The sequence below is a fragment of the Camelina sativa genome, chromosome 17, assembly GCF_030686135.1.
Source record: "Camelina sativa cultivar CO46 ecotype springtype chromosome 17, ASM3068613v1".
NCBI classification, from domain to species: domain Eukaryota; kingdom Viridiplantae; phylum Streptophyta; class Magnoliopsida; order Brassicales; family Brassicaceae; genus Camelina; species Camelina sativa.
Genome location: NC_141896.1, coordinates 54,334 through 81,021, shown reverse-complemented (window position 1 = coordinate 81,021; position 26,688 = coordinate 54,334). Strand labels below are relative to the sequence as shown.

At 36.6% G+C, this 26,688-nt stretch overlaps 3 protein-coding genes across 6 annotated transcripts; 2 read left to right on the top strand and 1 right to left on the bottom strand.

Annotated features, from left to right (window-relative positions):
- Positions 1–1,608: 1,608 nt before the first annotated feature.
- On the top strand, positions 1,609–3,972 carry LOC104759048 (squamosa promoter-binding-like protein 8). The gene is made up of 3 exons (XM_010482020.2): positions 1,609–2,761; positions 3,309–3,442; positions 3,588–3,972. Exons 1-3 carry the CDS (start codon positions 2,052–2,054, stop codon positions 3,749–3,751), a joined length of 1,008 nt encoding a protein of 335 aa, XP_010480322.2. The 5' UTR covers positions 1,609–2,051; the 3' UTR covers positions 3,752–3,972.
- A 2,757-nt stretch (positions 3,973–6,729) lies between these two features.
- LOC104754360 (uncharacterized) lies at positions 6,730–7,924 on the bottom strand. Its single transcript, XM_010476535.2, has 2 exons — positions 7,444–7,924; positions 6,730–7,311 (listed from the first exon to the last, which is right to left on the bottom strand). Exons 1-2 carry the CDS (start codon positions 7,530–7,532, stop codon positions 6,993–6,995), a joined length of 408 nt encoding a protein of 135 aa, XP_010474837.1. The 5' UTR covers positions 7,533–7,924; the 3' UTR covers positions 6,730–6,992.
- A 3,264-nt stretch (positions 7,925–11,188) lies between these two features.
- On the top strand, positions 11,189–24,348 carry LOC104754361 (uncharacterized). 4 transcript variants are annotated; one of them, XM_087495029.1, is made up of 49 exons: positions 11,189–11,523; positions 11,670–11,970; positions 12,083–12,308; positions 12,390–12,729; positions 12,882–12,995; positions 13,080–13,208; positions 13,283–13,474; positions 13,561–13,755; positions 13,887–14,024; positions 14,113–14,235; positions 14,316–14,569; positions 14,677–14,780; positions 14,902–14,996; positions 15,085–15,309; positions 15,617–15,796; positions 15,882–15,954; positions 16,057–16,124; positions 16,239–16,384; positions 16,480–16,588; positions 16,678–16,824; positions 16,911–16,958; positions 17,033–17,161; positions 17,292–17,522; positions 17,613–17,750; positions 17,839–17,924; positions 18,021–18,126; positions 18,373–18,468; positions 18,590–18,742; positions 18,900–19,082; positions 19,158–19,384; positions 19,484–19,586; positions 19,670–19,798; positions 19,884–19,928; positions 20,103–20,297; positions 20,599–20,725; positions 20,813–20,913; positions 21,235–21,369; positions 21,448–21,531; positions 21,679–21,825; positions 21,916–22,047; positions 22,163–22,210; positions 22,297–22,443; positions 22,513–22,574; positions 22,706–22,859; positions 22,965–23,156; positions 23,243–23,347; positions 23,433–23,567; positions 23,671–23,871; positions 23,951–24,348. In XM_087495029.1, the coding sequence occupies exons 1-49, from the start codon at positions 11,425–11,427 to the stop codon at positions 24,200–24,202; spliced, it is 7,149 nt and encodes a 2,382-aa protein (XP_087351155.1). In that variant the 5' UTR covers positions 11,189–11,424; the 3' UTR covers positions 24,203–24,348. The 4 variants fall into 4 exon arrangements, with proteins under 4 accessions (XP_087351155.1, XP_087351157.1, XP_087351156.1 ...); XM_087495031.1 differs by having other exon boundaries at positions 11,190–11,523; positions 22,178–22,210; XM_087495030.1 differs by having other exon boundaries at positions 11,190–11,523; positions 17,836–17,924; positions 22,178–22,210.
- The last annotated feature ends 2,340 nt before the right edge of the window (positions 24,349–26,688 follow it).

Sequence of the window (26,688 nt, the reverse complement as noted above, 5' to 3'; positions counted from 1 at the left end):
CAATTTGTCTTATATATGATCAATGGTCTCCTTCACACTGGAATTTAAAAAAGCCTCCTAACTGTGTACTATATATTTCTATAGAAAAGAGAGAGAGAGAGAGAGATACACACACATGTAATAATAAATACATATATATCCCGAATCAAGAAAATATGAAAATAGAAAGTGTTTTTGTTCTATACAGTAGTAGTAGTATTTGTTTATGTTTTGGGGGTATAACCAAAAAAAAAAAAAAAAAAAAAGAGAGAAAGGGAGGGAGGGAGGGGATAAGAGAGAGTCTGAGTCCGTACGATTAGGGGGTCAACGTCGATGGCAGCCTTTGAGCAACCTAAAGGTAGGGAGGGGGGGGAGAGGGCCTACTTCACTCATCTCTCTCATTTTTTTTTGTTTTCCTAATTTTGTTGGTTTGGACTGACTCAATTCATCATTTTTACCACACAACATTCACTCAGTCTCTCGGCTACGCTCACACTCACGCTACTCTCTCCCCTGTGCTCCCTGACACATGTACCGTCGAATCGTGGACCGTCGATTGATTTATCAGCTACAGCAAGGCGTATAGTAGTAGCGCGTGAGATATTATTAGAGAGGCGAATGAATCAATATTAACAATCTCTTTAAATAATTGGGGTGTGTGAGAGAAAGAGAGAGAGAGAGAGCCAAAGCCAAATACCATACGATCGGTCACTCTGTCTTCCTATAAACGATCAACCTTCTACTTGCCATCTATTTACCACTTGTGCCATCCTGTCTTTATAAACCCCAACACACACACACATCTTTCTTTTCTTTCTTTTTTGGCGTTTTCCCCCTTTCCTTTTTTTTCTTTTCCCTTCTTCTCATTTCTTCTACTCTATTCTATTAGTAGTTTTATTTATTTGTGCAACAACAACAGATATTTTTCTTTCGTTTTTTTATTAAAAAAACTCTTACGTGTAGACATACAATTGATGAAAACGGATATTTATTTTGTATCCAACATATACTTAAAAAAAAGTATTTTATCAACAAAAGAAAAGAAAAATAAAAAAAGAGTTGTATAATGAAAACAGAGAGGCCCAAGAACAGAATATGGGCCCACCGATATAATTAGAGCCGAACGAACAAACAAACAAACAAACGCGTTTTACTTGCACCTCTCTCTCTCTTCCCATCCTTAACAACCCACATGAAATTACACACTACTCCTTTTTCTTTTTTTTCCATTACAAAATTCACTTCTGTTTCTTTTTTTATTACAGCACATAAAACCATTATTGTTGTGTTTTTCCCCCATTATCAACGTTGCTAAAATAGATACGCTTCTCTTTTCTTTTTCTTTTTTGTTAAAGAAAAAGGAAATGGATTCAACTTTAACTGAAAAACAAAAAATACAAAAAGAAAGCTTTTAGTGGTAAAAATATGATGATTGGTAAAAAATTGAGATCAGTCAAAAAAATGGCACAGACACTCACACACACTCTGCTTCCTCGACCCATGTGATGTGTGAGTTTCTTTCTTCCCTTACTCTTTCTCTCCTCCATCTTCACTTTTTTCTTCTTTTTTTTTTTACAAGTATAGGACAAGACAGCTATATATTAATTATATCCCCTTTTTCTTTTCTTTAAAGATGAATTCAATATCCACCCCTCTGTTATTTAATATTTATTTCCTAAGAAATACAAATATTTTTAAAATTTAATAGAAAAACCTTTTATATATATAGAGAGAGAGAGATAAAGAAGGATCGAGCTCCCCCTCCTCCTACAAATAGAAAGTTAGGGTTTATTGGAAAGAAAGAAAGAAAGAAAGAAAGAAAGAAAGAAAGACTGTAATTCTAATAGAGGTGTAGTACGTCGCTTTGCTTTCAGACCATTAAAACCACTCCATAACCTATTCCGCACCGACATGTCTCCTCTCCCCTTCCTTTATTAGCTTCTCTCTCTCTCTTTCTCTTTCTTTCACTACTACTACTACTACATTACTCTGATTTGATTATTATTTTTTTCATTTTTTTTTTTTAAAAAAAAAAGAGAAAGAGAAGAAGAGATCTTCCTCGGGATTGCAACATGTTGGACTACGAATGGGAGAATCCTTCCTCCATTGTTCTCCCCGGGGATGAAAGGAACCACCCGGACTCTGACCCGACCCGTGCCCTCTCCATTTTCGACCCCTCTAATTACAACGACCACCGTCACATCACCATTTCTCCTCCGCTCCTCTCTTCGGCCTTCAGCTCTTCTAACCAACATCATCATCATCTTACAACAACCGCCGTCGTCTACGGCCAGAACCAGCAGAGCAACCAGTTTCATCACCAGTACTCCTTTTACGACCCACGCACCACCACTTCTCCTTACGTGGCCTCCGATCCCATCTACCATCCCCACTCTTCCTCTCCGGCCTTGTACTCGTACGACCATACAGGATCCGGAGGCGGCGGCGGGGGCGGGTCCGGTTCTTCCTACAACTTCCTCATCCCCAAGACCGAAGTCGATTTCACTTCAAACAGGATCGGGCTGAACCTGGGAGGGCGTACTTACTTCTCGGCGGCGGACGACGACTTCGTGAGCAGGCTGTACAGGCGGTCAAGACCGGGTGAGTCCGGGATGGGGAACTCGCCGCTGAGCACGCCACGGTGCCAAGCTGAGGGATGCAACGCGGATCTGAGCCACGCCAAGCACTACCACAGGAGGCACAAAGTGTGCGAATTCCACTCAAAAGCATCGACGGTAGTGGCCGCCGGACTAAGCCAGCGCTTTTGCCAGCAATGCAGCAGGTTTTGTGTTTGTGCTCCCTAAAGTTGCAACCTTTTTTTTTGCTTTGACGATATTATCCATCATTGAGTTTTCATTTCACCCGTACACTACAACCTCTCACCTTTTAGTATTATAGTAGTATCATCCCATCTCCATGGCCATGGGAAGTGGGGGCATCTTCGTCCGTCCGTACAACCATGCATCCATCCTATAATGTATTGTTGTTCCCATCTACTACTACTACTTAGATTATATATATTTTTTTAATTAATTAATTAATTAATCAGCTTCTTTCTTTTTTATATATAGAGAAAGATTTATAAAAGGGATCGATCATCACAATTAGTTAGTTAATTAATCATTGAGAGAGTTCGTACGTGTGTGTGTGTCGGATCCCGATATATATATATATATATATATATATAATGTTATGTATGAATGGCTTGATCGATCTTTTTTTTTTTTTTTTTGTTTCTGTTAGCCCTAGCTAGCTTGCTTATTTTATATACTCATCTTTATCATCTCAAATAATCTTTGATATATAAATAGATCTTATTATCATTACAGGTTCCATTTGCTGTCGGAATTCGACAACGGGAAACGTAGCTGCCGTAAGCGACTCGCTGACCATAACCGGCGCCGCCGTAAATGTCACCAGTCAGCCTCCGCCGCCCACGACTCTGCTGGCAAGCCAACTCCAAGTACTTTCTCTCTCTCTCTCTCTCTCTCTCTTACAGATTATATTTAAAAAATCATCTCTCCCTCTCTCATTCTCTCTCTCTCTCTCTCTAGCTAATTAATTAATTAATTTTAACTAAACTAATGCGAATGATGGTCTGCGTGCAGAGTCACCCAACGATTCGGGTATGAAATCGTCTCCGTCACCATCCAAAACGCCGACGACGATTTCATTGGAGTGTTTCAGACAAAGGCAGTTCCAAGCGACAGCTAATTCGTCCTCCACGTCAGCTTCTTCATCGTCCAATTCAATGTTTTTCTCAAGCGGATAGCTTTCAGTTTCCAGCGAGATATTCTATCTGCTTAATTTAATTATGACAAGTTTAAAGAGTAGTCCCACTGCTATCGTTTAAACTAGTCGATAATGTAATGCTTTTTTTCTTCTAATCTTCTTGTTTCTCTCCTTGTCGTACGTTTTAAATTTGTTTTTTTTTTTTTCTTTTGACTTAATTAGTAGAGAGGTTTAAATAATTAACCAACAACTTGATCGATTCTTAGACTTCTAGATAGTCCCATTCCCATACTAGTATATATACTTATTAGGTACTCTTATCAATTAGTATTTAATTAAAAAAAAAAATTGCAAGTGTGAAATGAATAGGAGAATAATATTATTGCTGGTAAAAGAAAAGACCGGGGAGCGTACTGGTGCATGGTGGTTCGTTCATCGTTTATTCATTTCGGGGAACTGAATTATTTGACTCTGTCGTCATCTATATATGTCTGAATCTGAATCTGATGATGATGTTGATGGTGCTGCCTCGAATTTTCCTTGAAAACTACAGGAAACCAATTTTTTAGAAAGTGACTGATCGATGACGGCCACGTGGTTTCCCCCTTTTTTTTTTTTTTTCCTTTCTTTCTTTTTACGATTATAACATCAGAAAAAAATTGGTTGAGAGAGAGGTCTCGTTGTCCCCCATTTTGAAGCTAAAAAATCATACTACTTATATTTACATAACTTTGTTGTTAGAGCCACGTGATTTTGCATCCCCCACCCCAGCTTTAATTTTCACTTTCATTGGTTGATAAATAAGTTAATGCTAGCTAGGCTATATATATTATCCCCACAACAAACATAAGAGAAAAAAAAGGCCATCTTAATTCCAAGCAAAAAAATGTGGATCATCTAGTCTAGTACACTAGCGTATATTATTTAATTATAATATGCTGATCAGCTAGCGTACTTGATTAACTAGTTAGTTTACTTGTAGTAGTACTACGTACAACACAACGCTTTAAATTAATTTTTAACCTTGTGTAAAAATTCATGAAAAATGGGATACAGTTGTTTGGAAGAATGATTAAAAGCTTCGAGTGTTGCATTTGGCGTATACATTATGAGTCCTTCTCCTCCTCCTCATCCTCCTCCCTAATTAAATTTTAAGCTAAGAGCTGCCAGGGTGTGGGACCTCGTTTACAAACGTGTCATATTTGGGTTGGGTTGGACAAATTAAGTGGTTGCGCTACGGGGTCTGCGAGCTAATTTTCAGCAGAGCGCCACACGTGATCATTTTCTGGCACTAACCGTCCGGTGTGGTGGCGGTGGTACTGGTGGGGATGAACCAAATAAAGCCCAACCATTAACACACTAGCTAGCTATTAATTATTAGTATTATTATCCCTTCCTTAATTTCAACTTTTAGGACACGGAGGCAAACTAAATGCTGCTGATTTTTCGACGACTAGCTAGCTAGACTATTAGGGGTTCTGTTTATGGACGGACCCCGTCTGTTGTCTTGCTTGCAGTATATTTTAGAATTTCTGTATATACAGAGTATGTACACAACCTAAATAAGTAAATTTTGTAACTCTTTTACGTGAGTGACTTGGATCGGACTTTACTTTCCTGAATCATGCAATTTTATCTGACGACCCAACTTATGTATTTATTTTAAGATAATAACAATAAACAGACAAGAAAGAAAAATAATGATTACAACGATATACTATATATTGTGTTGCTGTAAAGTCAAATGATTACGAACATTTTCAAAATAATGAGGAGGAGGAGGCTGAATCATTTTTTCATCCAAGGACTTTGGGAAGATCAGAGCATCCCAACGTCTTGACTTATTTATTTTTTTAAGGTTAAGGTTTTGATGAAACACAGCTGCCTCGGTTATATACGCACGTCACCACGTGTACAGTATACAGTATACTAGGAGAATCACTTTTTCATGTTGAATAAACCTTAAACCTAATCCTATTCCAGAGGATGATTAGACTTGAGTGGAAGATATCTTTCCGTGTTTGATTAATGAAACACCTAAAATTACTGTTACTCTCTTAGACATTGGGGTGCGTGCGTTAATAACTTGATTAAATCATTCCAAAGTCAGAGGTATACATAATTTTTTGGGACTTTTAGTACTACTTTACAAAATAATTTAAAACCGATGCAGGAAATCGAAATTGATTTATGGACCAGTTTCAGAGTCGACGAGCCCAACAGATTCCTTTGGAGCCCACTATCATTTCAACCTCATCGCGTTTCCTAAAGAGATATGTCTTCTTTATGGTTTCCACTTAAAAGAAATATGATCATTAAAAAAAAAAAAAAAAAAAAGATTATGTTTTCTTTATTGAACGAGGAGCCGCCACTCGTCGTGTACTCTTAAAAAATGCACGATCGGTATCACTATTCAGCGATAGTGATTGTTTCCATACTAGTATATACTTGGAATGTTTTCATATGAAATGCCACGACTAAAATGGTTGAAAAATAACCTTTTTATAATAGTTTTTTCGTAGTCGGTATACAAGAATATATATACTAGTAAAGAAATGAACAGATTAAGAAGGACATATCATATATGTATGTATAGATTGGACCGACCTTGTTACATGTGCTAACTAGTACTTGGAGTAGTCACTTGTTTCCATTCTATAATGAATGTTTCTTCCCCACCATTCGTATTTATATATATTCCGTTTGTCCACACACAATAATCAATTCTCGTACGTACCAAATTCAAGTTGTCATTCACGTACCGGTCGATTATAGTGTCTATGCATACATACACCCAACAATTAGGGTTCGCAGATTTGTCTTGAGAGGGATATATGGTGTTTCATGACGAAACTTATAAATTAAGAAAAACCTCACCTCTATCTAATGACTAATACTATCAGTACTACTTATGAACGTACGTCTATGGTAAGTTTTTTTGGGTCAAAGTCAATGGTCGACGGTAAGTTTTACGAAAGGTTTGAAAGGCAAGAAGAAGAAGAAAAAAAGAGAGAGATAAAGTATAATGGAATTTACTAGTTATTAATAACTTTGCTGATTAAGAAAACACAAACTCACGCCAAACACACATTCATTTTACATACTAGTAAATAATAAATACAGAAGAGTAAAGGATGAGAGAAAAGGTAGTGGGCTAAATAATTTAAAAGTCACACAGTCTCCAAAGATTATTATAATTGATTTAAATATTGTAATTATACCACCTTTTTTATCGGATGTCCCCGAAGGGACTAATTTATACCTTTTTGTTTAGTTTGAAACTAACACATGACATCTTTGAGAAGCTTGTACCTTCGTGTCGCCGTCCTAGGCGACGGCGCTCCGCCTCCAGATCCGGCGACGCTCTTGGCCACTTGATCATGACGGTTATTGTTATGCTTGATCCGGCCGCGGGACGAATAGTCCGATCGGTTTGTGAACTCATCATGTTCAAATTTATTAAAGGATGAAGAAGAAGACTTGTTTGAAGAAGAACCGCCATCATGTCTAGCAACGTTGCTCAGCTTCCGATCGTCGCTCTGGCACCAGTCGCAAATCTCGGTAGGCTCAGCAAACTCACTGTAGTAGTTGCTGCAGTAACTATATATATATTCGAGAAACCCATTAATTAATCAGTTATATATATTATATTAGCCGTGAATGGGCGCGGTCACTCGCGTTAACGCACAAAGATGGAGGAGATAGGAGAGAGGAGGAGCTAGGAGTACTTACGAGTGTTGGAAGCGACTGCGGCAGTGACCGCAGCTGAAGAGCTTGTCGGGAAAACCTACGTCGCCGCACATGCAACAAACTCTCTCCATGATCTTCACAAAATCTTTTCTTATATATTTTCTTTCTAAATTAATTAAATCGAGAGAGAAAGAGAGATAAAAGATCGAAGGTTTTAATATATAATGAATTAGATGAAGGCGGTGATGTTAGACTATTTATATACTATATATTTAAACCCCACAAGCTATAGCAAAGCCTCTCTATATATGTATTGCACATAATATAGTATATGATACTTTATATATGCGTGTTATTGAATGTACAGGTAGAGCGGAGAGGTTTGCGAGAGAGAGAGAGAGAGGCATCCTTAAAACAGGGGAGGTTTTGTAAATGACAGCTTTGTCCTTCCATTGTGATTCTTTTTCATCCAAACTGGACTCATCTCCTCGCCTACTATAGAAAGCGCGTGTTAGAACAACATAGATGCAGCAATTAATATAATGCGTTTAGGTATCTTTGTTATTCGTATCATCAAATCCAAATTTTGAGGCTTTTCACTTTCAACTCTACATATATCATCGATTTCACTTCACGTCTAGCTGGTGTGGGAGTGAGCGTAAGTGTGAACAAAATAGTGAGGCGACAATTAACAACAACACCAACAAAAAAAAAAAAAGACCGCAAATTAAGTTGATCCAACACCACCAATACCAACACCAACTTAATTAGTGTTTTAGTACTGCTGATTTTTCCCATAAAGCGGATAAGGACGCTCGTGACATTATTACTTCTACGTTTTGTTGGGGTGGAGAGGTAGCCTAGCTAGCAGTAAATCATTCGATCCAATTCTTCTTTTTAAGTAACCTTTCTAGCCTATGGCTCCATTACTTCATTTCTGGTTTCCTTTTTTTTTTTTTCTTTTTTTCATTCTTCTTCTTTTTATCGTCTATCAGGTGGATATTATTGGCTAAGCAAATTATAGTATTATGTTTATGGATAGAGATGGATTTAATGAGTAGGGTTAGGTTAAATACAATTTGGTATACATTTATTGTTATCTTTTACCATATTTATTGCGGTTTGTGTCTCTCTCAGTCTTTTTCTTTTTAAAAAGAAAAAATTAGAAAACAGTTATAATGTTACTATTACAGTATCCTAATGAGGGACGGGAAATAAACAATAAGGCAACTTTGATGAGACTCGACGACGTGCAGTGCAAGACTTTGAGTTGATTACACGCAGGCTATCACATGAGAATCGGAGGGAAGAAAAGATAAAAGGGCGATCTGATGATCTATCTTACCGGTGGTTTCCTAAGCTTAAACGGTCGGAGAGTGGCCCACGTGGCAGATTCCAAGCGACAGTTTTGGAGTTTGGTTGGCCATGTTAAACTGAAACACATGCATGCATGTATGCCCTCTCTCTCTCGTCCTCCCTGAATATATCTATTTATATCTGGGGCTGTTTAAATAAAACCCATGTAGGCAATTCGGTGCCAATCCTTAGTTCGAATGTCAGGTTGTCACCTAGTTTTTCTAATTAATCCTGTCCTTACAAACTACTGCAATATCAGTGTGTACTTTGTTCATGTAATAATAAATTAAACCTATAAAAACATACATGTGAATAGAAGAAAGTGGACCTAATTGAAGTGATCCTTGCCTTGTACTTGTTGTAGTGCGCCACACATGATTTACTTTAGAGTTTAGTCCCATTTCCGAGAATTAGGAATTTATTTTTGTTCACCATTTTCTATTTCTTTTTCATTAGTTACTCTCTTTCCAACCTTCAAATTTTATTTATAACTTATATTTGAGCTAAAAAGTGACAAACTGTGATTCGGGATGAAGTTTTAAATATATACAGTGATTAGAAAAAAAACGGAAATCATTCGAGGTATATATATACATATATATATATATAGGTATATACATAAATATATATCCCCTATATAATAAAACGGAAATACACAACTTTTTTTTTGTATACTATATAATTTTTGTAAGTTGGTTACAAAATAGGTTATAGATCAAATATAGTTTGGTTAAAAAAAGGTTATAGATTAATTGATCAATCTGTGGGCTATATGAATACACTTAAGAATATTCAGATAATTTATACAATTTCCAAAATAAAATCTTTAGTATTCATGTATTGTTACAAAATATATACTGTTAGACATAAATATATACGGTAAGACATAAAAATGAATAAAATCTTGGTAATTTATCAGACTTAATCTTGATTTCCGAGATCTTATTACAGTTGAAAATAAAATATAACCTAAGCACGAGTCATATTAAAAACTTTCACCAAATATGTTCAAAAATAAAAATAAAAACAAACAACAAACATAATCAATACTCATACATAAAATTACAAAATTAACAATATAAAACTTACAAAATAGGTGTTTTTTTCAATCCATTATATTTAACATATGATTTTATTGCATAATGTTTTATAAAAAAAAACTTTAAAAAAAAATTATATAAATTATATTTTGTTCTAAAATTATAATATAAATAATAAGAATTTCAACAGAGCATGGGAAACAATCTAGTTTGTATTAGTAAAATATTAGCAGTCATCAAAATATGTAACTTGAAATTAAAGAAGAGACGTATATAAACTGTAATATAACAGCAGATCGATGATATAGTACGTAGAATTGTTTTTGGATGGTCTGATATATAATCATTCGAGACAAGTGAAGTGGAGAACCCTACCTCTCGATTACTTTTAGGTTTATATGTACTCTGGTTAAAAGTTTCGGAATCAAAATGATGATGATCGTATCGTATATTTGAAAAGAAGCCAATAATGAAGATGCTTTTGTTTGTTGGGTGAAAATTAATTAATGATGTTCGACTATCATCATGAGTTCCCAACACGATCGAATAAAATAAACAAATACTAACAAGGGTGCTTCCTTTACCTTAATATTGTGGATGGATTCAAAGACAATATGGAAATCCACACGAGTTACGTTAGTGGGCAATCAAGAAACTAATTAGACAGACACTTTAGGCAGTGATTGGTAACACAAACAAAGTATTACAAGTTGTACAACTTTGAATTTTTATCAATCACAAAAACTTTACCAAAATTCTTATTAAAAGCTTTACTCTCAGCTTTTTTTGCATAGCTTTCATGTACAACTCTTTCTTACAACTTTGCACTATTCCGTAAAAGCTTACAGCTTCAGTTTACAGCTTTTCTGTACAGCTCTTTCTTACAGCTTTGCACTATTCCGTAAAAGCTTACAGCTTCAGTTTACAGCTTTTCTGTACAGCTTTGACTACGTTACCAATAACACCCTTAAATTTGTTGTTGTTGTTGTTTCAATTAAGTCCACGAAAGTTAGTCTTCACTAATGTGTTTAGTCAGCTTCCCATCAGAATGAATCGGAACCGGATTGTTGGAAGTGGAAGCTTCGATAATATTTATTGAATACGATTTTTATTTATTTATTGACTTTGAGAGTACGAAGCTGCCACTTCGATTTGGAAAATGATGGTTTGACCAGTAAATAAGTAGTGTGAATGAGATGATTGCTAATGCCTTGGTCAGGTTAGTTATAGTATGAAGTGTAAATAAAATATACGTAATTTATTAGACCGTATATTGGGCCGTAAATACTATAGAGGAGTCGGGTAATAGGAGGCCCATTAAGGATATAAATGGGCTCATTCAGCAGCGGCGGTGTTTCGACGTATATAGCTGGTTGGGAAAGGCCAAAAAAAAACACAAACCCAAACACAAAAGGCAAAAAAAAAAAAAAAAGCTTGACGATTACGATCAATCAAATCTCTCTCTCTCTCTTTCAGCGGACGGATCTCCGAGAGCGTTCTCGTTAATCCCTAGCAGCTACTCTTTGGATCCCCCACCCTCTTGAAACCCTAGAAGAGCCCTCTCCCCCTTCCACCCGCTTGTTCCTGGCAATAAATTACCATAGCATTTCGGATCTCAGATTTTACCATGCTGATGATTCCTTCCAAGGTCGCCGGTCATACCCGGTTCTTGCTCCAGAGCCTTCATGATTCCGATGTCGACTCCATCGCCCAAGAGCTTTCTCAGGTACTTACTTATATATATATATATATATATATATTCATTCTCTCTGATGTTTCGTAGCCGCTGTCTCTGAGTTTGATTTTGTTTTGTTTGCTTATTTGTTCACTTTGTGATTTTGAACTCTTTTTATTTTATGTTGCAAATGCTAGTTGTTTGATTTTGGAGTGGAGACTAGTATTCCAGTTCTCAAGACCTGCTTAGATTGCTTCACCGTCCGGAAAAGCCAGCCAGATACGCTGTTACAGCTTGAGAAAGTAGTCTCCTTAGTGTTTAAACGCGTGATGAAATTGCCGAATCTTGGAACCCTGCTCTCTCACGCCCTGAAAGATGTTGAGCTTACTCAATCATTTCTGGATGATTTGACTGATACTTTGGAATTTTCAGTCTCTGACAAAATTGCCTTTGCTCTGGCCCTCACCGATTTCGATAGATTGGATGCAAAGACAACTGGTAAGCCTTTGACTCTCTTCTCTTCTCTTCTCTTCTCATATCTTTTCTTCGCTTATGTCTTTCTTATTCATTGCATTTTCTTCTTTCCCTTTTTTTTTTTTTTTTTTTGTAGGACGCAACATTTTATTGGCCGAGATTGAGCAACTCTGTGCCAACACCGGCCAGATTGATTCATCTGAGCAAATTCAGAATGTTCTTTTGTTTCTCCAGAGTTCTGAGGATCTTTCCAGGCATTTGGATTCCTTCTTACAGATTTTGTCTTCTGCTCAACCTAGTGATGGTTTCTCTTTTGCTCTCACACCTATCCTCTCCGACGTTCATGAAGCTGATGTTTTCAGGTGAGTTGCTTCCATCTGTTTATCCCTTTTCTTTCTGATGTTCTGGATGTGTCTCTCAACGATTTTCCTCTTCTGCTGTAGGAGCATGGATTTTCACTGTGATTCTGCTGAAAACGAGTTTGATGCTATCTTAGCTGAAATCCATAAGGAAACAGGTGTTGGAGATCTCATGGGAGAATTAGGTTGTGGATTCACTGCTGATGCCCAACAATGCAAAGAGATCTTGTCTAGTTTTGCACCGTTAGGAGAGGCTACTATCTCAAGAATTCTTGTCAATGTTGCTCGGACATGTGCTGATCTTGAAGATAATCACACCACCTTTTCAACATTCAGTTTAGCCCTTGGTTCCTGCATTCCATCTGAACTTCCCACGCCAAAGTCGTGGAATGTTGATATTCTTGTTGATACAATCAATCTGCTTGTGAGTTTCAGAAACTCAGTTTAGCCTTTGCATTTATCTCTTTTTGTTCGAGACTATCGTGCATTCTTTTATCGATGGATTTGTGAAGACGCATCTAGCTTATCTGTTAAGTGCCATCTGGTTCATGCTCTTATGATTTTATGGCAAATCAGGCTCCTGGCACAAGCTGGAGGAAAGTAATCGAGAATCTTGATCATGATGGATTTGACATCCCTAATATGGAGTCTTTCGCGTTTTTCATGCGGCTCTACAAAACCGCTTGCAAGGTGTGTTCTCATAATGGCTAATTTGTCTGTTTAAAAATATGTTTGCTTCATTTTTTTGTTTAAGGTTTAATCTGATTCTTGCAGGAGCCATTTCCTCTTGATGCTGTATGTGCGTCTGTCTGGAAGAATATGGAAGGTCAATTATCCTTTCTTAAGCATGCAATATCTGCCCCACCTGAAGTTTTCACCTTTATGCATTCTCCAAGGAAGCTGGTGAGACACCACACATACTTGTTTAGAGATGCTCTTCCTTGATACTGTCACTATGCTGACCAGCTGTTTTCCAGGTATATAATGATAGCATGCACAGCCATGAGCAACAGTTAGGACTATCCAATCATGCATGGCTGTCGCTGGATCTCTTGGATCTTCTATGCCAATTGGCCGAGAGAGGTCATGCTGTTTTGGTTAGTTCGTTGCTCCAGTATCCACTCACACATTGTCCTAGAACCTTGCTTCTTGGAATGACACACATCAAAGTAATTTTCCGTGACTGTTTTTTGGTGGTATATGCCCGTAATATCGCCTTTTTTGTTTGCTAAGTATGTCAATCCTGTTGATGCAGACTGCTTATAATCTCATCCAGCGAGAAGTGGTTTCTGCTATTTTTCCAGTCATAATAACGAATTCCCAGGAGAGTGGTTTTATCCTTAATATCTGGCATCAGAATACAGAACTCTTTCTGTGGGGGATTTTAGGTGCCCAAAATCTTAAAGCAGACAGCATGCTCCGAATAATTGAAATCTGCCATGAGCTAAAGGTGATATGTTGTATTCAAAATGCGTGACAGTGGCTCAATTGATCTCATTATAATGTCTTTTTTGGTCTTTTCTTACAACAGCTTCACTGTGTCTCTATACTAATTAGGGATAATTTATTTATTTATTTCAGATTCTCCCTGTTGTCTTAGAATCAGTTCCAGTCTCGTTCAGTATCAGATTGGCAGTCCTTGCGTCATTGAGAGGTCTTTTGGACATTGAGAGCTGGTTGCCAAACTGCCTACATGTGTATAAGGACCTCTTTGCTGAGGTAACACATTTTTTCACAATCTAATTTTTAGTACTGAGATGAGAAAAGATGGCATCTACATTTAAAATTTATGTTTGTCATATTTCAGGAGTGTCTCAAATTTGTCAAGAATGTGCATTTCAGCGACTCAGAGGATTTTACCGCCAAACATTTTCACCCTTCTGATCCGTTATCAGATCTTCATCTGGATGCAACTACTTCTCTTTTGAAAGTTAGTTAGTTTCCCTTTTGGTTTGGTTTCCGGCTCTTCTGTTATTTCATATCTACTGAGATTAAATTGTTCGATTGCAGGTTTTGAAAGCTCATGATAATGTGATTACTTCATCTCAACTGGTCGAGGAGATAGAAAAGGTCAATGCCGCAATTTTGGATTGTAATTCGAAACTGCAGAATGGGGAGGCTAAAGATTCATCAGCTTCCAATGCATATGGAGATGATGTTGAGGCAGAAGCAAACGCTTATTTCCATCAAATGTTTTCTAGTCAGTTGAGTGTTGATGCGATGGTTCAAATGCTTTCTCGATACAAGGACTCTTTAGTTCAAAGGTTTGACAATGAAAAACTTTTAACATTTGGGAGAAATTCAATTTCTTTCTTCATGCTTTCAGGCACATCATGCATAATGAATATTAACGAGGTTGTTTTTTTGGCAGGGAAAAATTAATTTTTGAATGCATGATCGCTAATCTGTTTGAAGAATATCGTTTTTTCCCCAAGTATCCTGAGAGACAGCTGAAAATAGCCTCCATCCTCTTTGGTGAGTGGGTCTTTTAAGGAGATGTTTTTATCAAATTTGAGCATCTCTTCTTCAGATATGTAGTGTTGTCATTACATTCTCTTAAATCTGAGAATGTGCTGTGGCTTGTACAAAATTTCAGGTTCTGTTATAAAGCACCAGCTTATAAGTTCCCTCACTCTGGGGATGGCCCTGCGTCTAGTCTTGGATTCTTTGCGTAAACCTGCAGATTCAAAAGTATGGATTCTTTTGTTATGTATGTATTTCTGTCGCCCAGGTTTTTCTGTGAGAGATCTATCATTGTCTTTCTTTCCCAATTATGCAGATGTTTCTCTTTGGAAGCAAGGCTCTAGAACAGTTCGTGAACCGTCTGGTTGAATTGCCTCAATACTGCAACCATATTCTGCAAATATCGCATCTGCGTAGCACTCACCCTGAGTTAGTCACTGTTATTGAACAAGCACTTTCAAGGATATCATCTGGTAATTTAGAGTCCGATGCCTCTGTTTCACACCCTGCTCCCTCGCAGTCTTTCCCTGGAAATGGCGAGGTAGAAGTTTGATTAAAATTTTTCTTTTGATTAAATGTGCTAATTGTCTTGCTATTGTTTTATTTGTTTGCTTTCTATTTTAAAATCTCTTTATATGTACTTGTCCTGTCATTCTTACAAGTTGATTCTGCAAATATCTTAATTTCGATCAATTTCAAACATGATATCAGATTCACAGGGTATTTATTGATCCTTTTTTCTTTCCAGTATCATACCTTTCAATTCTAGCCTCTTTAGCTTAATGTCAAACACTGTAAGTTTCTCGTTGTCTAAGTTGACTCATAAGTTTTTTAATTTTTTTTGGCAGTTGAGTGGTTCTAGCTCTGGCCAATCTGCATTACAGCATTCTTCTCCCATACAGCTTCAACAGCAAAATGAAGTGCATATTGATGACCGCAGCAATGTGCCTAGTGTGCCATCTAATGACGCAAGGCCACTTCTGCCATCGTTATCAACCACTTCGGCTGATGTTTCTGTCATTCCAAGGGTGATGATTTTTCTTGTATTTTTCTTTTATGCCTATTGATGGGTGGAAGTGTCTCCATTTTTCACTTCACTAGTTGTTAATGCAGAATCCTGGCATTTCAACGTCTTCTTCAACCTCATCTGGTCTTGGTCGTCAAACTCGTGGAGCTACTTCGACAAGTAAACTCCAGTTCACTTAGTGTATAAATGTTTTTTGAAATATGATAGGTACTTTTCCTAATTAAGAGAAGAATTTTTGTTTCTAAAATTCGATTATCACAGGGTTTGGCTCTGCTTTGAACATAGAAACCTTGGTTGCAGCAGCTGAAAGAAGAGAAAACGCAATCGAGGTACTTCATTCAGATTTTTTTTTTGTTCTGGTTACATTGCATAATGAATTGTCGATATGCCAACTGTATACTTTTTAGTATGAATGACAAGAATAAGACTTCTTTTTTTCCCAGACTCCACTGCAGAATGTTCAGGATAAAGTTTCTTTCATAATCAATAATCTCTCTATAGCAAACATTGAATCGAAAGGGAAAGAGTTTGCTGAGATTTTACCTCAACAGTATTATCCTTGGTTTGCACAGTACATGGTTATGAAAAGGTACTGATAGTTGTTTTTTATGTTTGCAATTTATGTGTTGTTTCTGCGTCTACTCTTCTTATTGTTTTTTCCTTCATGTGCTCAATACCTGATAGAGCGAGCATCGAGCAAAATTTTCATGATCTGTACCTGAAGTTCTTGGATAAAGTTGATTCGAAGCTGTTATTTAAGGAGATACTTCAAAATACTTATGAAAATTGCAAGGTTAAATTTTCTTCCACAAATGATTTTGCGTTGATGGGTGAACATGTTGTTTAAGCAAACTTTAAATCCTTAATTTCTTTTGTTTGCAGGTTCTTTTGGGTTCAGAGCTCATAAAGTCAAGTTCTGAAGAGCGATCTCTTCTTAAAAATTTAGGCAGTTGGCTTGGAAAGTTGACCATTGGGAGAAATTATGTTTTAAGGGCGCGAGAAATAGATCCAAAATCCTTGATTGTGGAGGTATTTGCTGCTTTTTCCTTCATTTATCTCAATCTTTTGTATTAACACTGTGAAGATGTGAACTTTATATTCTTTTCCTTTTGCAGGCATATGAAAAAGGGTTGATGATTGCGGTCATTCCATTTACTTCAAAGGTTGGTGATCGTTAATCAGCGTTCTTACCTGTTCTAGGGTTGATGATTTGACTTCTAATTTACTATCACTGCAGGTTCTGGAGCCATGCCAAAACAGTATTGCCTATCAGCCTCCCAATCCTTGGACGATGGCTATACTTGGCTTGCTCGCTGAGATTTATTCAATGCCAAACCTAAAAATGAATCTGAAGTTTGACATAGAGGTATCTGGTTTTAAGAAGTTTTTGGAAAGATGATTGTTCCTTTTCAGGATCACGAGTTGTTCGGCATGAATATACATATGTATATCTATATATACATTTGTATTCAATGTTTTTTTTTTCATCTCGTCAGGTTTTATTCAAGAACCTTGGCGTTGATATAAAAGAAGTAGCGCCAACTTCCCTTCTAAAGGACCGGAAGAGAGAAATAGATGGGAATCCTGATTTTAGTAACAAAGATCTTATCTCTCAGCCGCAGATGATATCAGAGCCTAAAACAGTTTCTCCTCTTAAGCAAATAGACCTACCTCTTGATGTTGCAAATTCTCCGAATACAGACGTTCCCTCGAAGTTATTATCACAGGTTATTTTATGTGTTCTTTTCGTTATCGACTTGTAGTGTCGTTTACATATCAATGATATTTAGCCACTTGCTTTGCTTTTTCTTTTTTAGTATGTAGCCCCTCAACGTGTTTATCCTAATACTTTGATGGAAGAGGAAAAAGTGGCAACTCTAGGTTTGTCTGATCAGTTGCCGTCACCTCAAGGACTGTTCCAGTCAACTCCGTCCCCATTGTTTTCTATCAGTCAGGTATGTTTTTATTATTAATGTCGAACAAAGTTATTATATAGATGCTTGTCTCTCAAACCCGTTCTACATTGAATGTCATGGCCAGCAGTTGTCAGCAGCACTTCCCAACATTGGAAATCATGTTGTTATTAATCAGAAGTTGAGCGGATTTGGTATGCACTTTCCATTTCAGAGGTTTGTGACGGAAGGTCTCCCTACTGCTGAAATCATTATGTTTGTAGTGCAATGAAGTAATTTTCTTTCACACACTAATCTATCATCCATTTTCAGAGTGGTACCACTTGCCATGGACAGAGCTATCAAGGAGATTGTGTCTGGTATTGTGCAGCGAAGTGTTTGTATTGCATGCCAAACAACAAAAGAACTTGTGCTGAAGGTTGGCCAATCTAAAACTCATCATTTTTCTTTATTTCTACTCTACTTTTACGTTCCCTGTTTTTGATCTCGTGTCCCTCTAATACTTTTTTTCATCTCCAATCTAATTTCCATCGCTCTCCACTCCACAACTATAAATTATTTGATTCCCATTTTGTTCCATCTATTGTTGGTTTCTACTGCAGAAAATCTTCAGAGTTTTGATCTTATTTATATTTCGTATATTCTTTTTTCTTTTTGACTCCAGGATTATGCCATGGAACCCGAAGAATCACGTATTTATAATGCAGCTCACTTGATGGTTGCGAGTTTAGCTGGGAGTTTGGCTCATGTGACATGCAAGGTTTTTGTCTACATCTCGTTTACATTCATGCAATTATATTTCTGCCTTGTTACACTAAACCAACAAACTCTATTTTTCTTTCTGTTTTTTTTTTTTTGTGTGCATTCTTTGGTATATGTAGGGACCCTTGCGTACTTCAATATCCGGTCATCTACGGAATTCTCTCCAGGGTCTGAATATTGCAAATGAATCTCTTGAACAAATTGTGCAACTTGTCACCAATGACAATCTTGATTTGGGTTGTGCGGCTATTGAACATGCGGCTACAGATAAGGTTTTTGTTAGATAAATTATCCCGCTTTTTATTTCTGTTTCAACAGGTTTAATTGGAGTGTAGGCACTTCTGTTGAGGGATAATACCTTTTGTTACGAATTTATGATGGGACCTCAGTATAAGGTTTAGTGATAGTTTTATATCTCTGTCCCTACAGGCAATACAAACAATTGATGCGGATATTGCTCAGCAATTGTTGTTACGGAGAAAGCATAGAGATGGTGCTGGATCCTCCTTTTTTGATCCAAATATGCTATCGCAGAATTCCGTTAGTTTCATTCCCGAATCCCTCCGTCCAAAACCTGGACACCTCTCTCTGTCTCAGCAGCGAGTTTATGAGGTGCTGTTTTTAACAGGTAGTTGCCTCTGCTATGTTTTGTGTTTGTATGACTAAGCTTGTCATATGCATTTTCAGGACTTTGTTCAACATCCTTGGCAAAAGCAGTCGACCCAGACTTCACACGGTTTATCTGCTGCATCAAGCTCATCTAGCGATGTTGCACTTGGTAGTGGTTATGGTCCAGTATCAGGAAAAGTTGCTTCCGACTTTTTGTCTAGTGCTGGAAATGCTAGGATGGATATGGTCTCCCGGCCATCAGATATTTCTGTGGATGGTTTTGAATCTTCAGTCTCGCTTTTGAGGTGCTTTGTTGTTGCAGATTGATAAAACTCCATTCATTTAATTTTCCATATTTTACAGCTCATATGTTGACATTTCAATTTACCTGTGTGTTAAAAAAGCTCACAAGTTGATCCAGCTGGTGACTCAGCCAGTCTTCAATTTGCTAAATCACTACCAACCTCAGAATTGAATCTGGTTGAACCCTCTGACGGTGCTATGAAAGTGAGATATACTGTGCGTTTCAACTTATGACTCACTTAGCTTTATATTGAATTACTAAGTTGAGCTTCTTGTTTATACCAAAGGAAATTGGAACGTCACTGCAGACATTGACTTCAGCTGCTACCATGGAACGAGTTGGTGGAAATAATATTACACAGCCTTCTCTGTCCACGAGAGATGCACTGGATAAGTATCAGATTGTTACTCAGAAGGTTAGTAAAGTGGTTATTCCGTGTTTTTCTTTCTGCATTTCTTTTGGCTGTTTTGTATTTTAGTGACTTTTTATAACTGTTTCAGATGGAGGAATTAGTGGCTAATAATGCAGGAGATGATGAAATTCAGGTACTTAATTTTCTAGTGCGTTATAGCGCAAAATCGTAAATCATTTACATGCACCAAGAATTGATGAAAGTTAATTAGACAAACGTTTTTGAATTTTTTGTGGTATTTCCAATCGTTGCCATTCTGGTTTAATCCAATGAGTTCATAGCTAATGGAGGTTTCATTTATTTTCAGGCCGTAGTTTCTGAAGTTCCTGAAATTATCCTCAGATGTATAAGCAGAGATGAAGCCGCTTTTGCTGTCGCTCAAAAAGCTTTCAAGGCTCTTTATGAGAATGCATCAAGTAACCTTCACGTCAGTGCTAACCTAGCAATACTTGTGGCTATTCGTGATGTTTGCAAGCGTGTCGTTAAAGAGCTCACTAGTTGGGTATGTCTACAACCTTTTTAAGATCTAATCATTCTTATTATTATTGTATATCACACTTCTCTTATCGGCATTAGTTCAGTTACTTCTCATATATTTGCCACTATTTTCTGCCATAAAACCTATCATATAAGCGCCAGATCGAGCTTATTTTCTGTAGTTGGAGCTAGAGCTACTAATGATATTTTATTTCCTGTAGTTGGAGCTACTGATAATATTCCCTGAAATTGTTGTTGATATGAGATTTGTTTCTTTGGCATTTCGAGTTATACATATGTAACTTTCTTCGAACTTCTTGATACAGGTGATTTATTCAGAGGAGGAGCGGAAGCTTAACAAAGACATTACTATTGGTCTTATTCAACGCGAGTTGCTCAGCCTAGCGGAGTACAATGTCCACATGGCGAAGCATCTTGATGGAGGGAGAAACAGTATGCTGACGGCCTTATCCTTTATGTCCTTTTACATACATTTTTTTATGGGAAGTGAACATGTCTAACTAGTTGTTTGCTGTGCAGAGAGCGCAACTGACTTTGCTATTTCTCTACTCCAATCCTTGGTCACTGAAGAGTCCAGTGTCATTTCAGAGCTCCACAGTCTTGTTGATGCGCTGGCAAAGGTTGCGATTTTATTATTTTTCTTAGTTTGCTGTTGCAGTCACATAGTCTTGTTCTATTATCAATAATGCTTGTCATAAGAACCAGGCAGATTAATAGGTTTGAAAACATACAAATTGGGAGAAGCTTAGGTTGTATTGTTTCTATACTAAAACTGCACCATAACGCTAACTGACCGATATTGCGATAGGTGCAAATATATATATTTTTTTATGTTAGACATGTTTTGCATTTTTTTTTAGGTGTAAATATAATATTTTCGTTGTGAAATTTGGCATTATTGTTTTTGTGATGTTGCAAATTTTATATTGTTTTGGTTGTAGCTTGCCTCAAAATCCGGATCTCCTGAGTCGTTGCAACAGTTAATTGACATCATACGAAATCCAGTTACTAACTCAGCTGGCCTCTCTGATAGTGCAACCGGAAATGAGTACAATGATAGGCAAAAGGATGAAAAGGTTTCAGATGATTTCATTACCGAATGTTACTTGTAATGAGACTGGATATTTTTTTTGACATGTTAGCTCTGTTATTAGGTTGCGTGCAATACCACTTCTAACACAGATGTGAATACCAGCTTGGATTATGTGGAATCAGATCCTGCGGGCTTCCGGGATCGGGTAAATATTCCGCATTTTAGTTTCCATTACTTCATATGAACTACTTTTTGTTAATGGTTGATTAGGAATTTGCATGAATATAAATTTTCGCTTCGTACATACATAGTCTGTTGTGTGTGTAGTTTATCTTCTTCTTTTTGTTGGCAGGTGTCCACGCTTTTTGAAAGCTGGTATCAAATCTGCGAACTTCCGGGTGCAAATGAAACTGCTTGTTCACAATATGTCCTTCACTTGCATCAGACTGGATTCCTCAAGGGTGATGATACGACAGAGAGTTTTTTCCGAACTCTTCTGGTGAGATAACCTTTTAAGACATTTTTGCCATCAGCATATTTTCAGTAACATGAGAGACCTCATTATTAACGTTGGCCTTCCTATCTTTAGGAAATTTCTGTTGCTCATTGTATATCTTCTGAAGATATAAGTTCTGGTGCTGTGCAATCTCCTCAGCAAGCTCAGAGTCCATCATTCCTCGCCATCGATATGTATGCAAAGCTTGTTTTTTCAATCTTGAAGGTAAAGTGCTCATGAATTTCTATGGTGTGCCTTGTGGATTAAAAAAAACCCAAAATACACTGCCTGCTAAGCTTTTCTTTTTTGGTTTGTTTGTTTCTTATGACAATCTGTTCAGTATTTCCCTGAGCAGGAGTCCAGCAGCAAGTTATTTCTTCTTTCGGAGGTAAGGGGACACATAAACCATAATTTTCTATTACGGGTGAAATCATCAAAAAGGGAAGTGGGTTTGATATTGATTACTGGTCTCAGATCATGGCTGTCACTGTGAGATGTATACAAAAGGACGCTGAAGATAAAAAGACATCACTCAATCCAAAACCATATTTTCGATTGTTCATCAACTGGCTGCTGGACTTATGTTCCTTGGATCCTGGGACTGATGGTGCAAACTTTCAGGTGCATTTTGTTTTAACTTGAAGTATCTGCTATTTGATTCGTATCACTAACATTCATCATTTGTTGCAGGTTCTCACAGCTTTTGCCAACACATTCCACGCGTTGCAGCCTCTTAAGATTCCTGCTTTCAGGTTAGGATATACCTCCATTCCTCCATTCCATGTGGTTGACATATGTGTATTCTTTTATCTTTTATTTATTATGATTTGTTTTTTCTTTCCTATTTATTTCTGCTTCACTGAGGTTCTTTTAAAATTTTCAGCTTTGCATGGCTAGAGCTTGTCAGCCACAGAAGCTTCATGCCCAAACTACTTACAGTAAATGGCCAGAAGGGTTGGCCATATGTTCAACGCCTGCTGGTGGACTTGCTCCAGTTTCTTGAGCCATTTTTAAGAAATGCTGAACTCGGAGTACCAGTTTGTGCCTTTTTCTCTTCTTTTATATTGTTTCATTGAGCACTAAGGATGTAGTCGATGGTAACTTAGAGTGGTCTCTCTCTTGTTTGTTTATTAAATACGTAGGTTCATTTCCTATACAAAGGGACATTGAGAGTGTTGCTGGTGCTGCTTCATGACTTCCCAGAATTTCTCTGTGATTATCATTTTACTTTCTGTGATGTGATTCCTTCAAGTTGCATACAAATGCGGAATATAATTCTCAGTTCTTTTCCACGGAACATGAGGCTTCCAGATCCTTCTACCCCGAACTTAAAGGTTCGAGATGATAGTGGAGAGCCCAGCATGTTCAAATTCTATAGAAATAATATCCCTTGTAGGCTGATTTATCGTGTTCATTGCAGATTGATTTGTTGCCTGAGATTGTAGAAGCTCCCTGTATCCTTTCCGAGGTTGATGCTGCGCTAAAAGGAAAGCAAATGAAAAATGACGTGGATGAGTATCTTATGGTAATGGTTCTTCAGTTTACTTGTTTATTCTTTGGGGTTCGTGAGATTATTATATTTCAGATAATACTCATATAATTTTCTGCAGTCGAGGCAACAGAATTCAACTTTCCTTAGTGAGCTGAAACAGAAGTTACTTCTCTCGTCAAGCGAGGCTACTTCAGCTGGAACACGTTACAGTGTACCATTGATCAACTCGCTTGTGCTATATACTGGAATGCAGGTATGGGTTTAACAGCTATGGCTTTAAAAAAAAAAAAAAAAGTCTTGTTTATTCAAATGTATGCGTTAATGAAATGTGCAATTGATCGACATTGCCATAACAGGCTATTCAGCAGCTACAGGCGGGTGAGACACAGGCTCAAAATGTTGTGGCCTTACAGATGTTTAAGTATTTAAGTATGGAACTTGATACGGAAGGACGTTATCTGTTCCTTAATGCCATTGCTAACCAGCTTCGATATCCCAACAACCACACACATTACTTTTCCTTCATCATGCTCTATCTCTTCTTCGAATCTGACCAGGTGAGGTTGCTTTGCTTGTTAAGAGCTGAGTGGATAAATTAGGGGTTTGGTAATCTGATTTTTGGCCTGAATGAAACAGGAGATCATACAGGAACAAATAACAAGAGTGCTGTTGGAAAGGCTCATTGTGAACCGACCACATCCATGGGGCCTCCTAATCACATTCATTGAGCTCATCAAGAATCCAAGATATGGCTTCTGGAAACAAGCCTTCATTAGGTGTGCGCCTGAGATTGAGAAACTCTTTGAATCTGTAGCCAGATCCTGTGGTGGCCTCAAGCCTGTAGACGAGGGAATGGTCTCTGGTTGGATCTCAGACAATTCTCATTAGCCCTGCCTTTAAATTTGTATATGTGTATGCGTATTTTGACTTTCTGTTGTAACAATATAGGAGAGCTTTTAGGAGTCTAGTTTTTCTTTGATCATCAAGATTCATAATTTTTCCTAATTACAAGAAAAAGAAAGGATTTTGCTGTATTGCTCATAAGGTGACTTTCCAAATTAGTTTGGAACATGAACTAGTACATTCACCTCTTCTTGTTTTATCCAATGAAATTATACTAAACATTTTTTTTTGGTATGAATTTAAAAAACTCTAAACTGATATATAACTTGTTTAATTTTTAGATTTTTAACCTAATTTTATTTTATAAACCTACTAGATTAGGATCCATCTGATTTGTGGGTTTAAATTTTTTAAAATAAAATAGAAATTTAAAAGTATATAAAGTAAATATTTTAGTTATTTATTTATAAAAATAAATAGATACACCGAGGTATCGAATGTGACATTTGGTGTAAAAGGTGCGACTCTGCGGTTGAGACTATTAATCATGTTTTCTTTGAATGTCTTCGCTCGTGTGAAGTTTGAGATTTATCTCCGACTCTGGTCTCGTCAAAGGGTTTTATATATGACTCCGTGTAATCGAATTTGGATTTTGTTTTCTGGAAGGGTGTCTCTCAAAAGGGTGATCTGATCAACTTCTTCAGTTACCAACAATGAATTTTATGGGCAATCTGGAAAGCCATATACAAAAAAGTTTTTCAATGTTTAGAGACTGAGGCAAATGATATAATTGCTAAGGCTTTGGGCAAAAAGTTAGCCTGGGAAGAGGCGCTCTATTTTACGGCGGTCATATCAGCTCCATCTCTGTCTTCGCATGTCCATGTTTTTCACCTTTTGTCTAAGACGGAGCCTCTCCCCCTATATTTGGAGTTAGAAGAGTTGTTGTGGACCATAGAGCGGATACGTGCTGTAGGAATCACTTGTCAACATTTTGAGACTGACTGTGCTGAGTTACTCACGATGGTGCAGTCCAAGATTGCCCGTCTTTCTCCAACCTGCTCGATGGGTTTAACTCGCTGTAGTCCTTCCCACTATTCTCCATCTCCTGGATCCCGCGTGCGGAAAATAAGAAGGCGTAGTATCTGGCTTGTGCTTCGCGTTCTCTTATCTCTGAAGTTTCTTTTGTAAACCCCTTCCTTCCGGCTTAGAAAACTAACCAAGGAATTTCCTTTTAATTTATTGTTTGGTTGAAAAAAAAAGTAAATAGATACACTTTTAGTTAAAGAAAATAGTTGTAGATGAGTTCAAAGTTATTAATTCTTTTCGTAAGTAAAAACAATGTATAAAACTAAAGAGATAAACTTTTAGTTATAGAAAATAGTTGTTTTTTTGTTATAATACTCTAATGTATATCCATTTACAAATATACTATCTACATTACCACTAAAAATGTATTTGTATACACAAAAATATTTTACTTGTAAAATATACTCTTTAGTCTTTACTACAACCAACAAATTTTATTTATGAACACATTAAATAACCTATTATCTATCTCTTTACTTTAATATTTTTATAGTTACAAAAACACATACATTAATTTTACATACCCATATCTTATATATATTACAATAGTAGGCTTTTTGAATAAATTATTTGATTGGTGAAAAAAATATGAGACGATTTATTATTATTTTTTCTACTTCAACAATCTTTTTCTTTTTGTAAAGGTGAGTATTTACATTTTTTAAAAAACAGTAATTAATTGTATAATTTTCACAATCCTTTATTTATCTTACAAAAAAATAATCATTTTTCTTGTAAAATTAGCAACTTAAAATTAAAATAACTAAATAATATTATAATTTTGAATTTTATGATATATCTTATTATATAAACCTAGGTTCTCAAAGTCAGTAACTCACCAGATCCTGACACGTATCAATTTTAATGATCATAGATCAAAATTATATATTCTCCAGTTCATGACATATGTCAATTTTTACGATTAAATATATCAAACCAGATCGTGATACGTGTTAGTTTTAACGATCAGAGATCAAAATTAAAAACTCACCAGATCGTGACATGTGTCAATTTTAACAATTATATATCAAAATTAGTAACTCATCAGATCGTGACATGTGTCAATTTTAACGATCACAAATCACAGTTTTCAAGCTTGGTAAAACGAAGAATAAGATAATTGTAATCTTATTATATTTTAAAAATTTTGTTAATCCTAAAAAGAAAATAATTGTAAATATACCCCTCTATATAAGCAAATAAATGATGAAATATTTTACACCAAAAAAATTTATCTAATTATTTTAATTTATATCTGAATCTATACTAATAAAAGTAGGAGCTATAAGCTCCTAAGGCTGTCCACATAGGATTTTAAACAACTAATCAGGATTAGACATGTCATTATTTAATATTTTTTTAAAACAATCAATAGTTTTATATTTTAAACATCCTATAGGGATTAGACATCTCACTAATTAACATTTTATTAAAATATGATAGTT

What these genes read in the sequence shown, in the direction of transcription:
- LOC104754361 (XM_087495028.1), top strand. Translation starts at nt 11,425, where the DNA reads ATGCTGATGATTCCTTCCAAGGTCGCCGGTCATACCCGGTTCTTGCTC. An exon ending in CTTTCCCTGGAAATGGCGAG is followed by an intron (nt 15,310 to 15,616) that starts GTAGAAGTTTGA and finishes TTTTTTTGGCAG; the next exon opens with TTGAGTGGTTCTAGCTCTGG. An exon ending in AACATGCGGCTACAGATAAG is followed by an intron (nt 18,743 to 18,899) that starts GTTTTTGTTAGA and finishes CTGTCCCTACAG; the next exon opens with GCAATACAAACAATTGATGC.
- LOC104759048 (XM_010482020.2), top strand. Translation starts at nt 2,052, where the DNA reads ATGTTGGACTACGAATGGGAGAATCCTTCCTCCATTGTTCTCCCCGGG. An exon ending in TTTTGCCAGCAATGCAGCAG is followed by an intron (nt 2,762 to 3,308) that starts GTTTTGTGTTTG and finishes TTATCATTACAG; the next exon opens with GTTCCATTTGCTGTCGGAAT. An exon ending in TGCTGGCAAGCCAACTCCAA is followed by an intron (nt 3,443 to 3,587) that starts GTACTTTCTCTC and finishes GTCTGCGTGCAG; the next exon opens with AGTCACCCAACGATTCGGGT.
- LOC104754360 (XM_010476535.2), bottom strand. Translation starts at nt 7,532, where the DNA reads ATGGAGAGAGTTTGTTGCATGTGCGGCGACGTAGGTTTTCCCGACAAG. An exon ending in CGCAGTCGCTTCCAACACTC is followed by an intron (nt 7,312 to 7,443) that starts GTAAGTACTCCT and finishes ATATATATATAG; the next exon opens with TTACTGCAGCAACTACTACA.